Genomic DNA, 12,750 nt, shown 5'->3' with positions numbered 1-12,750 from the left:
CCTTATGGGAGATGTAGGAGAGAGGACATGGGGACATTTACAACCTCAAGCCACTTCCCCATTGTCCCACTCTGTGCCCCTCTCCTGTCTCATACCGCTTTTAGATTTGAGCAGCCTCTGGCTGTCCCAGTTCTAAGAGCGAGCACCGCAGTGAGACCCCGGGAGCGAGAACCCATCCATAATGCTGCAGAGCTGCTGTCTTTCTTTTTTATTTGAGTTAAAGATAAATCACATCCTTGATTGGACAATTCCCCTTTGAATACCTAGATACACTTCACCCTAAAAATAAAAGATAAGAACAGTGCAGGCTACAATATCAGAACAGTACAATGGCTGTGAATAAATAATGCCCTATGCTAGCTCAGGTAAACGTTGGCTTGGTCTGACCATCTCAGGTCTCCTGGGTCGTTGCTTCCCCCTTCCCTACCAGTCATTTACAATTGTGTGCGTGTGGAAGGGGTGAAGCCAAGTTTGCTGTTTGGACATGAAAAGGACTTTTTAAATCAATGAACGGCATATCTGGGATGGTCCCTGCTCTCTGTAGCGGCCAGGTGCCCAGCTCGTTGTTATCCAGGTTGTTAGCATTCTTGTCGGTTTCACAGCAGATGTACTGGTGCCAGATTTGCAGGAACGTGGTCCTGAATTTTTTGATCCGGAAGGCGTAGACGATGGGGTTCATGGCCGAGTTGCCGTGAGTCAGGAAAATAGCGATGTATGTCAGGATGCTGGGAGTCTGGCAGGACGAGCAAAACAAGGTGATGCAGTTGAGCGTGTGCAGCGGGATCCAGCTCAGTGCAAACAGGAAGAGGACCAGTGCCAAGGACTTGGCGATCTTCAGCTCTTTCCCGTAATATTTCTGAGGATCCGATGAGTTGGACGAGACCTTCTTGTCGAGCTGCTTGCGGATCAGGTTGAAGACCTCCAGGTAGATGATGAGCATCAGCAGCAAGGGGGGCAGCACCCAGACAAAGAAATTGAAATAGACCATGTACTCCATGCTGATGACGTTCTCAAACTGGCACCTGATGACGAACGCCGTGTGGCTGGCGTTCGCCTCCTGAGTCCTCCTTATCTTGTTCAGGTTGTTCCAGCCAAACATGGGGGTCAGCCCCACGAGCAGGGAAACGATCCAGCAGCAAGCAATGGCCACAGCTGCTCGTTTGGGTGTCACTACACTCTTGTACCTGTGGAGGAGACAGAAAACACCACGTGTCGTTAGATACAGGTGAAATTGCAGCTTGGGTCACTTCTTAGCTCCATGCCCTGCAGCAAAAGGGGATTTTTGAGAGATCAGCTCCCACGGAGTCACCCAAACAAGTGGCCCAATCTGCAGAAGAGCCCATGATGGGCGCATGTGGGATACTGAGCTCTTTAGAAAATCTGGCCTCAGCATCACCCACAGAGTGAATGCCTGAGGAGGGTGGTGGGGGTGCACCAGGAGGGGTGCCCGGATCAAGAAGCTGAGATGAATGGAGAGGCAGAGAGGCACAGGCAGGCTGGTCAGAGGCTGGAGAGGAGAAAGCTCCTGCACTAAGGGGGTGAGACTTTGTGGGGGCAGAGAGAGGGATGGGGACTGAATCTGGTCTTACAGCAGTTTTACGTTGACCTCAGAGGCCAGAGACAGTTTTAAGCCCAAAGAGGGTGGGGGTCAGAGAATTGCCATGGCTCATTCACTTCTAGGTTACCTGTTCACAGTCCAGCCAAGTTAGCAGTGGCTGGAAGCAGAACACTCCACTCCCACCAGTGGGAGCATTTCACACTTACTTTGCACACGTGCAAATGACACACAAGGTGCAGGGCCGGGCCTTGAGATCCTGTGACAAAGTTATCCCCTTCCTGTCGGTCAGGAGGGATTTTAAAGGGCCAGGACTGTCACCACAGCACGATGGCCTGATGTTATTTTGCATCGCCGTGTGGCATAAATAGCGGGGGACGCTGACATGGCAAAGTCAGGGTGTCCCAGCAGAATGACTTTCTGGCTTTCTGGGGCTCTGCCCAAGGGCGCTCTCCAGCTCCGTACGGCTGTATTCAGCTGGAGTGGAGTGGCCTGGGAAGCCCCACAGAAAAGAGTCCTGACACAGAGGCAGCAAATCAGCGAAAAGGTTCCTCCCGTACCAGCTGGTGGCTGGAGGAGAAATCGATTCCCTGCTCCACCGCTGCCAGTAAGAGAAGCTTCTGGACAAGAACTTTTTCATTTCCTAACGTGTCAGTTCCTGAGGACCAGGCCTACCTTCTCTGAGGCCTGGGCTGAGGGGCAGGAGAGACAGAGCATTGTCTAGTCTTAGGTGGTGCTCTGTACTGCTCAACCTTCCAACGCACACACCTGCCACAGGCAAACATTCTGGGGTTGTTCCCCTTTGAAAAATATCGTCAAGACCAATCAATAAAGCCTGGAAGGTTTTATTTCACACCCCCCAACAAAAGTTTTACCATCAGAACAGCAGGTCTTGCCTTCCCTGCTTTTGCAAAAAATCTCTAGGGAGGGTGTAGAGGTGAGGAGCAAAAGTTTTATTAACGCTTAACTGAAGGGATGGAGGTGTTGAAACTTTAACCAGGAACGCCGTTCTACCAACTGTTTGTTGGGCATTTCAATTAGATAGGTGTGAACACCAACAAATTGGAATGTAGCAGTCAGACTAAACCTCCCTCCCTCACCTATTGCTCAGGGTTCACTTCTGTGGTGCTGGTGGTATTATAACCCTGCCAGGTCTCCAGCGAGTCTCCCAAGAAAAAATGGGGAGACAAGCTCAGTAGCTCTGATGCAAAAACCAAACCGAAAGCAACGGTACCACCCCCATATGCTCAGGGTCTAGCTGATCGCCATATTTGGGGTCGGGAAGGAATTTTCCTCCAGGGCAGATTGGAAGAGACCCTGGAGGTTTTTCGCCTTCCTCTGTAGCATGGGGCACGGGTCACTTGCCGGAGGATTCTCTGCTCCTTGAAGTCTTTAAACTACGATTTGAGGACTTCAATAGCACAGATATAGGTGAGAGGTTTTTTTGTAGGAGTGGTGCGTGAAATTCTGTGGCCTGCGTTGTGCAGGAGGTCAGACTAGATGATCATAATGGTCCCTCGGACCTAAATATCTATGAATCACTTCATGGGGTTTTATACATGAGTAAGCAAAGTAAGGGCTCAAACCCATTGCAGGTCACCTTGAATGACAGCTGTCTGGGTTTTTGCTGTCCTAATACGCAGGATGTCAGAGGGTGGAGTGAGCCCACTGGAGTGTGTCATGGCCCCCCAGAGCAGCGTGAGGAGAGGAGGTGCGGAAGGAAAGGCTGCTAAGCTCATTAGAGCACTGAGCATAAATTATTCAGTAACCATAAGCGTGTTCTGGTGTATCTACCATCGGAGAAGGGTTTGCTGCAGTCAGTCCCCCTTTATTTCCCCTGCTAACCACCTCTCGTCTGGGAAATGATTCCCATCAACCGGAGGGGCAGGCTGGCTCCCACGGGAAGGACGGCTGGCCTGAGAATTGCTCGCTCTTCCCTTTGCAAGCAGAGCCCGTGTTCTGAGTCGGTGATTTATACTCCGGAAAGGGAGCAGACTCTGGGCAGCAGCGGGTGACTCAGGAGAAAGGCGCCATGTGGCATGAACGGCGAGGCAGGGGCACCGGGAGTAGAGGAGGCAAGGAAGGGCTGGCTGGTGGCAAGCACAGGGGAGCTTAGGCGGCATCGCTCTCTACTCGGGGTGGTCCTGTGAATTTGGACAGAGCAGGGAAAAGGGGGATATGCCTCACTCGGAGCGATGGGAGGCAGGAACCTCCAGGGCTAGAGAGAACTCTGGAGGATGGGGAGCCCCTGGAAAGGCAGTGGACTGGAGGGGCAGCAAAGCTGGGATAGAGAGGGGGCTGGGAGGGAGAGCCCCTCAGGGGGAGCGGGGTGGGACATGCCCTGTATATGCCACATATTTTACTGATGTTTAAATACTGCCATTGGGCAGTACAATATTTCTTGTACCCCTCCGCCTGTGAAGGCCAGTGCCTTCGCCACCCTGAGTCCAGTGGTGCCAAGCTCAGGGGAAAGGGGAATGATAACTGAGCGGTTTCAACCCCACTCACAAAGACTTACCTAAAGCCATGCCCATCGGCAGCCTATTTTCTCCGGCCCCCGCAGAGCTAGGAGCGAGCCACCGGGAACCCCCGGTCCAACGGGCTGCAACTCCCATTTCTGAGTGTTAGTGGATTTGCTGGAAGTGGGGTGCGCAGGCTCCCGGTGAGTTGAGTGGGAGCAGAGCAGGCTCCGTACCAGTCCCTGGTGCAGACCCCTCAGAGCAGCGTCACTTTGCGGGGAGGGAATGGTGGGGAGGGGCTGTATCTCATAGCTCAGAGAATGGGGCTGCTTGAATCTGCTGTGGGCGTTGGGGGGCTGGAGGTAGTTGGGGAGCCGGGCCAGTGCAGAGAGCCGGGGGGTGGGGTGGGCAGAGGGCGCAATGCATCGATCTCCTCCGCGTACTGCATTTTACAGCAGGGATTGGTGCTGTCTCGGTCTGAGGAATCTGTCTCCAGTGCCCAGAGGCCCCTGGTGAAGAGCCCTTTCTGGGCTCGAGCTGCTCAGACAGCATCTCTGCCCTCTCCTGTTGAGATCCTAGATATTTACAGCTTGTGCATTTGAATCCCAGCAGAGAGCATGTCTGCAGAAGGGAGCTCTGGCTGTGTCACACCCTCTTTCCACTAACCAGTGGCCATCTGGCAGGCATGGTATCCCAGAAGAGGGAGGGCGTTGCGGGGGCCACAGGAAACCTGCCTTCCCCACCCTGCACCAGGGCACTTCAGCTTGCTGGAAATGATAATCACCCTGCCAAGCTCCAGGGTGTGTGCAAGCCAGCGCTGCCCAGAAGTGATGGGCCTCCACCCCCTTAGACTCCCCCGTGTAATGGTGTGCACAGCACGCACCCTGGCTGCACGCACAGACACCCACCCCTTCTCACCCCAACGCCACCAAACCCCATTCCTTGTGCTCCCCAGTATGTCTGTATCCACCTGGTGTCTTGTCTTCTACTTAGACTGGAAGCTCCTTGTGACGGGGGCTTTTGTTTTGTTCTGTATTTGAACAGCGCCTGGCACAATGGGGATGGGGCCATGACAGGGCGTTCCTATGGGCTATGGTAATGCAAATAACACCCACCACAGCCCCATGGTCCCCCCTGTACTCCACTACACCCTCCCAGTGCCCGCCCGGCCCCTCTTCCCCACACGGCCCAGCCACATCATGCCCAGCTTGCTACACCAACCCCCTCCACATCCCACATCCCATGGGCGACACCCTCAGCGCCCTCCCTACCTGGTGACACATAGATCACACACGGCCTCTCCACCCCCACCAACACAAAGACCCCGCCACATATACCACCTATGCCCCAGGGAGACGCCCGACCATACACCTTCTCCTGCCTGCACCCCCCACACTCACACAGGTCTCTTATAGTCCTTGCACACCATCTCCCCTGACCACACACACAGAGTGTACCCATTGTCCCATCATTACCCCCATCCAACCCTCCCAGAATCCTACCTTCAACCCCCCCCCACCCCACATATATCCTGCCCTAAAGCCCCCATCAGCTCTCCACATAACCCGTCCAATCCGTCTCGGGCATTTGTAACGGCCACGCATCTGCATGTCACCTGCCATCCTGCCTGCTCCTCTGTCTCTGTACTCGCACACAATTCAGTTCCCAGTACTCTATGGTTTCACAAGCCATATAGCACCCCCCCTTCCTAAATTGCACTGGGGGAGAAGAGACCCCTGGCTCAGGGACCCTCAGATAGCTCCTCTCCACAGCCATGTCCAGTGCTTATTGGGTGGGAATACAAAACTGTCAGCCGTGGTTAGGCATGCACATGCCTGTGCGTAGGTGTTTGTACACGCTTCCCTGCCCTTTGTTACCATTATCGCTTTGTGCCCGAGAATGACACGTTACAGCACGGATAATGGTGAGCATGCCTCCCGAAGAGCATGCAAGAAGAGGCAGGAGGAGTCAGCGACACTGCGAGAAGGGCTTAGAACAGCACTAGTGTGAGGTCACTTGGGAGACACTAATATGTGAGATTGGGGGCAGTACAGGTTTTTTGCACCATAAGAACGACACACCCCACCCAGGTACCCCCTTCTACTGAACCCCTGACTTATCCGGATAAATAAACAAAGTTAAATAGTGGAATTAATAACACCTAACCAAATCAAAACCAAACATCCTACCCCAAGGATTGACCCTGAAAACAGAGAAGCTTCAGAAATTCCAGAAAGTCCACTAGGGACTTGGCTATTTTACATGGAAAGGTGCCCAGATCCTATGGTGATGGGCAGCAGCATAAAACTCTGACCGCTACATAGATGTCATCCCCTTTTATGTCATCCCCTCAAGCCCTCTCTGCTCTGCCAATGCCCCCTGGGTACCCCTTTCGTCTTCTTCTTCATGCTTCTTCCATCTCCACGCCAGTCCCTCACCTCACTGAAATCCCACCCAACACTCAACTCCAGCCACGGAGCCCATGAGAAGTGAGGGACCATCGGGGTGTGAATGGACCCTCATCCTCCTCTGTCCTCCATCCATCTCCAGGACCGTTTTTACCTTCATTTATGTCATGCTGAAATTAGTCTTCCTCAGGGCAGGACTGTGGGTTTATGTGGTACCCAGCACTTGTTCAGGTGCTCAAAAAAATCACATTAATAGCAAATACATTCATTATTGTTATGCCTCATGGTTAGAAGTGGAGAAAGGCAGAACAAGGAGAGATGGCTGGGAGATAAAACCAGACTGATTCAAATTAGAAATCAGGGCCAAATGTTTAATTGTGAGGATGATTGACCCTTGGAACAAACTCCCCAGGGAAGTGGCAGATTCTCCATCTCTTGATGTCTTCAGATCCAGACTGGAGCCTTTCTAGAAGAGAGACTTTAGCTAGACACATGTTATTGGACTCAATGCAGAGATAACTGGGTGAAATTTAATGGCCTGTGTTATGCAGGAAGCAAGACTAGCCGATGTAATGGTCCCTTCTGGCCTCCAACTCTATGAATTTACACTTTTATTACATCCCCCTTCAGTATCTCATCATTGTGCTAATGGATTTTTCTTCTTTCTTGGTTTTCAGCTCCACCTATCACCATGACAGCGAAGATTCACACTGAACAGCACAACACTCAGGTTACAATTACAGTATTTTTTCAAAACAACGTCTGCTTTAAAGCTTAGCCTGATTCCATTTCCAGCAGCAGCCTCTTATTATTGTAAGTCGGAGTTGGTGGCTGAGTGTGGCCCTGTTCACATTAGAGACATTTGTACTCATGTATTATCTATAATGATTCCATTCTGCAGGGCAAACCACAAATGGCACCGGAAGACATGTAATTTTCATCCAAAAGAGTTTTTTCTTTTTACAAAAAATGTTTTTCGAGCAGCAAAAACAAACGTTTCTACAGAAAACGGCCGGGTCATCTGAAATTTTTCAATTTCATTTGGGTTTAATTTGAAACAAAATATTTTCAGATTTTGGGCCCCTCCCCCTCCTTTTCCAGTGCAAAAAGGAGGGGGAGGGAGAGATGGGGGGAGAAATACCCTCAAAACTGCCCCTCCCAATTATTCATTCAGATTCAAATCAAAATGAAATGTTTCCCTTTTGTTTTGACAAAAAATTAAAAATTTTGGAGAAAATTTTCACACGAAACAAATGTTCTTGGTTTCTTTGGATTTTTTGTGTGTAGAAAATAGCTATAATTTTCCAAGTAGCCCAAGCAGGTGTGCTGGACTCAAATAAAGTAATTCTTACAATGGTACATCTTATTCCAGTAAGATCCCCAGGAAAATAAATCAGTGAAAAGTTCTCTAATGAAGACAGGGCTCAGCTAATCACATGAAGCTGGACAAAGTGCATGGGGAAGAGAAAGTACAACTGAAATGCAGCTTATCTGAGTTATGATTACACAGAAATAAAAGCCAGAATGGCTGCTGATCTCACGGAAATCCCCCTGACAAAAAAGCTTTGATCTCTGGTAGTTTAGGTTTCTGTTCCTTTTTCCCTTGTCTATCTTTGCTTCAGATCTTGCAGACTCCTGAAGGCCGCTGCACAGAGACATGGACAATGAGTGCTATGAAGAATTGTAAAGAACAGCTGTTTCTCCAGGAAGTGTTTAAAGGACACGTTGTAAAAAAGATAAACTTTTATGAGGCTGAAGCTGGGTACTTATTCCCAGCTGCTTGCTCACTGACTGAAAATAATCACTTATCACCAGAGGGAGTCATAATGGAAAGTTGTTAATTTATCACTGTTCTTTATTTCTATGGTGGCAGCCCCCCAAAAAGGTTACTGAGTGCAGGCCACATACGCTGCAAGTGAGCCCCGTGCCCAGGGCTGTGTCTCATGTTCCTACAAGCTCATGCTTCAAGGTTTCAACCAGCCACTTGCCGGGGTCAGAAAGCGATGTCCCCCCCGCCCCCCGCAATGTGTTCTGGTTTCGGTTTTTTCAATCTCCTTCCTCTGAAGCATCCGGGATGGCCCCAGCTGGAGATGGGACGTAGGACCAGGCGTGCCAGGGCTCTGTGGTGGCACTGAGCGGTTGCTCTCTGAGGTGCTTGGCTGGCTGTTTTTTGCTCACATGCTCCGGGTCTAACTGATTGCCGTATGTGACGTTGGCAAGAAATTCCCCCACCCCCCCGCCTCCCGGTCAGATTGGCCAGGACTCTGGGGTTTTTTGCCTTCCTCCACAGCTAGGGTTGCAAAATTTCTAATCACACAAAACCGAACACCTTTGCCCTGCTCCCTCCCTGCCCCTTCTCCGAGGCCCCGCCTCCACTCACTCCATCCCGCTTCCCTCTGTTGCTCGCTCTCCCCCACCTTCACTCACTTTCACTGGGCTGGGGCAGGGGGTTGGGGTGCAGGAGGGAGTGAGGGCTCCAGCTGGGGATGCAGGCTCTGGGGTGGGGCCAGAAACGAGGGGGTCAGCATGCAGGAGGGGGCTCCAGGCTGGAGCAGGGGGTTGGGATGTGGGATGGGGTGAGGGTTCCGGCTGGGGGTTCAAGCTCTGGAGTGGGGCCGGGGATGAGGGGTTTGGGGTGCAGGAGGGGGGTCAGGGGTGAGGCAGGTGGTTGGGGTGTAGGAGGGGGTGTGGCTCTGTGAGGGGGCTCAGGGCTGGGGCAGGAGGTTGGGGTGCAGGCTCTGGGAGGGGGCTCAGGGCTGGGGCAGGAGGTTGGGGTGTGGGCTCTGGGAGGGGGCTCAGGGTTGGGGCAGGAGGTTGGGGTGCGGGCTCTGTGAGGGGGCTTAGGGCTGGGGCAGGAGGTTGGGGTGCGGGCTTTGTGAGGGGGCTTAGGGCTGGGGCAGGAGGTTGGGGTGCGGGCTCTGGGAGGGGGCTCAGGGCCGGGGCAGGAGGTTGGGGTGCGGGCTCTGTGAGGGGGCTCAGGGCTGAGGCAGGGGGTTGGGGTGCGGGCTCTGGGAGGGGGCTTAGGGCTGAGGCAGGGGGTTGGGGTGCGGGCTCTGGGAGGGGGCTCAGGGCTGGGGCAGGAGGTTGGGGTGTGGGCTCTGGGAGGGGGCTCAGGGTTGGGGCAGGAGGTTGGGGTGCAGGCTCTGGGAGGGGGCTCAGGGCTGGGGCAGGAGGTTGGGGTGCGCGCTCTGTGAGGGGGCTTAGGGCTGGGGCAGGAGGTTGGGGTGCGGGCTCTGGGAGGGGGCTCAGGGCTGGGGCAGGAGGTTGGGGTGCGGGCTCTGTGAGGGGGCTTAGGGCTGAGGCAGGGGGTTGGGGTGCGGGCTCTGGGAGGGGGCTCAGGGCTGGGGCAGGAGGTTGGGGTGTGGGCTCTGGGAGGGGGCTCAGGGCTGGGGCAGGAGATTGCGGTGCGGGCTTTGTGAGGGGGCTTAGGGCTGGGGCAGGAGATTGCGGTGCGGGCTCTGGGAGGGGGCTCAGGGCTGAGGCAGGGGGTTGGGGTGCGGGGTCTGGGAGGGGGCTCAGGGCCGGGGCAGGAGGTTGGGGTGTGGGCTCTGGGAGGGGGCTCAGGGCTGAGGCAGGGGGTTGGGGTGCGGGCTCTGGGAGGGGGCTCAGGGCTGGGGCAGGAGGTTGGGGTGCAGGCTCTGGGAGGGGGCTCAGGGCTGGGGCAGGAGGTTGGGGTGCGCGCTCTGTGAGGGGGCTTAGGGCTGGGGCAGGAGGTTGGGGTGCGGGCTCTGGGAGGGGGCTCAGGGTTGGGGCAGGAGGTTGGGGTGCAGGCTCTGGGAGGGGGCTCAGGGCTGGGGCAGGAGGTTGGGGTGCGCGCTCTGTGAGGGGGCTTAGGGCTGGGGCAGGAGGTTGGGGTGCGGGCTCTGGGAGGGGGCTCAGGGCTGGGGCAGGAGGTTGGGGTGCGGGCTCTGTGAGGGGGCTTAGGGCTGAGGCAGGGGGTTGGGGTGCGGGCTCTGGGAGGGGGCTCAGGGCTGGGGCAGGAGGTTGGGGTGTGGGCTCTGGGAGGGGGCTCAGGGCTGGGGCAGGAGATTGCGGTGCGGGCTTTGTGAGGGGGCTTAGGGCTGGGGCAGGAGATTGCGGTGCGGGCTCTGGGAGGGGGCTCAGGGCTGAGGCAGGGGGTTGGGGTGCGGGGTCTGGGAGGGGGCTCAGGGCCGGGGCAGGAGGTTGGGGTGCGGGCTCTGGGAGGGGGCTCAGGGCTGAGGCAGGGGGTTGGGGTGCGGGCTCTGGGAGGAAGTTTGGGTGTGGGTGGGAGCTCAGGTGGGCTTGGAGTGTGGGAGGGGGTGCAGGCTCTGGCTGGGCGGCACTTACCTCAGGTGGCTCCCGGTCGGCGGTGCAGGGACAGGCAGGTGGCTCTGTTAAGTGCGCACTGCCCATACCCGCAGGCGGCGTCCCCGCAGCTCCCATTGGCCATGGTTCCTGGCCAATGGGAGCTGCGGAGCCAGCACTCGGGGCAGGGGCAGTGCATAGAGCTTCCCTGATTGCCCCTGTGCCTAGAGGCCGCAGGGACATGCCGGCCACTTCCGGGAGCCGTGTGGAACCGGGCAGGGAGCCTGCCTTAGCCCCACTGCGCCGCCAACTGGACTTCTAGTCAAAAACCGGATGCCTGGCAACCCTATCTTGCCAGGATTATATGGGTCTCTCTCACCCCCTGCCCCAGCCCAGTGAAAGTGAGTGAAGGTGGGGGAGAGCAAGCAACGGAGGGAAGCGGGATGGAGTGAGTGGAGGCGGGGCCTCAGAGAAGGGGCAGGGAGGGAGCAGGGCAAAGGTGTTCGGTTTTGTGTGATTAGAAAGTTGGCAACCCTACTCTCTACCATTGCGGGGGCTTCGGGCACTGGTGCACCTCAGACCCTCCTGTCCTCTGCCTGTGGCCCACAATAGTCTAATCTCCTGTGGGCTGTAAGACTTCGGTCTCATTTCAGTTGTGTGGTTTAGTGTGTGGGTGCTGGGTGGGGTTGGTGTCCTGTGATGCACGGGAGGGCATGCTGGATGATCTGCTGGTTCCTTCTGGCCTTAAACTCTGTAACTCCAGAAACCACAGCCCCTGCTCTAGAGAGCTCGTGTGATGGCTGCCATCTTGGCCAGACCCAGGGATCGACTCAGGGATCTTCACAGCTGATGAGCCAGCTCTCTCGCTTAGAGCTGTAACAGACTCGCACCCTCTGGGTCAGGCACAGAGGAGTACACAGCACACACCACCAGAGAGTTCAATACTTCCTCTGGGTCCAGGTCATTCATTTCAAATGTCTGAGAGCAGTAACCATTCAGATCCCGGCTGAAACTCCTACATGAGATAGCTCATCACGGCTAGCAGCCGAGGACTGCCAGAGCTAAAAGCACGAGCTGCTACAACTTGAGCTCCAGAGGCTACCTCACCAGGTGGGACTGTAACAGACTCCCAGCCCCTGCAGATCGGACACAGAAGGAGCTCTATAACCAGGGAGTCACCCTTACAGACCTATGGCAAACAACATAGGAAAGAAAAGAACTCAAACTTGACTGATGGACAAGACAGTCCGGTACAGAGAGTCTCTGAACCAACACCATTGCCAAGACGGGTGGGAAGAGTTCCAACTTCTCCATCAGACAGGCTGCAAAAACACAACCCACAGAACTCTGCATAAACTCAGCCACAGAGTCCAGCACCTCCTGCTGTCTTCTCACTTTGTAGAGAAGATCTGTTACATCGGGGACTGCATGGGCCACCGAGAGCAAGACCAGATGCACAGCACCCTCCTGCGAAGCATTCATGCCGCTCACGCAATGAGTCCTGGATGTACTGATGCCAACCCAGGCCACAAGCTGTGATGCTGACCCCAGGCATGTCTGCGTGGTATGGAGAACAAAGAACAGCCGGGACACTGCCTCTAAAGAACCGTCAACATCTCCCATGAGTGGAATCTACCACCTATGCTACAGCATGCAGAAACCTCACCTTAGACTTTGCAAACTACCCGGGTCTAGGCTCCCTCTTCTAAGCAAGCTTGTTGAAAATCCAGCAAACAGTCTGCAGTGCTAACTGCCAATATCCTGGATCTCTGCCAGGCTTCAGGTCAGGGGATGGTATTGAGACAGCACCTGTTGCTCTGGCGGGTGGCCTCCTCCTGGCCATAGGCATGGGATGTCCATCCACACTCGTCCACACTGAAGCACTTACATGAGAGGAAAGTGATCAGGAACAGTCAGCATGGATTCACCAAGGGAAGGTCATGCCTGACTAATCTAATCGCCTTCTATGATGAGATTACTGGTTCTGTGGATGAAGGGAAAGCAGTGGATGTATTGTATCTTGACTTTAGCAAAGCTTTTGACACAGTCTCCCACAGTATTC

The 12,750-nt window shown here is 54.8% G+C and overlaps 1 protein-coding gene across 1 annotated transcript in view; it reads right to left on the bottom strand.

The window, feature by feature from the left end:
- Window positions 1-430: 430 nt before the first annotated feature.
- The window catches only part of ADORA1 (adenosine A1 receptor), a 66,098-nt gene continuing 53,778 nt past the window's right edge, over window positions 431-12,750 (bottom strand). The window contains exon 2 of the mRNA XM_077839306.1: window positions 431-1,184. Coding sequence (XP_077695432.1) covers window positions 431-1,184 — 754 coding nt within the window. The remainder of the gene's footprint in view (window positions 1,185-12,750) is intronic.

Source organism: Eretmochelys imbricata, chromosome 21 (genome assembly GCF_965152235.1).
Source record: "Eretmochelys imbricata isolate rEreImb1 chromosome 21, rEreImb1.hap1, whole genome shotgun sequence".
In the NCBI taxonomy this organism is placed as follows: domain Eukaryota; kingdom Metazoa; phylum Chordata; order Testudines; family Cheloniidae; genus Eretmochelys; species Eretmochelys imbricata.
This window is presented reverse-complemented; position numbering and strand designations above follow the sequence as displayed.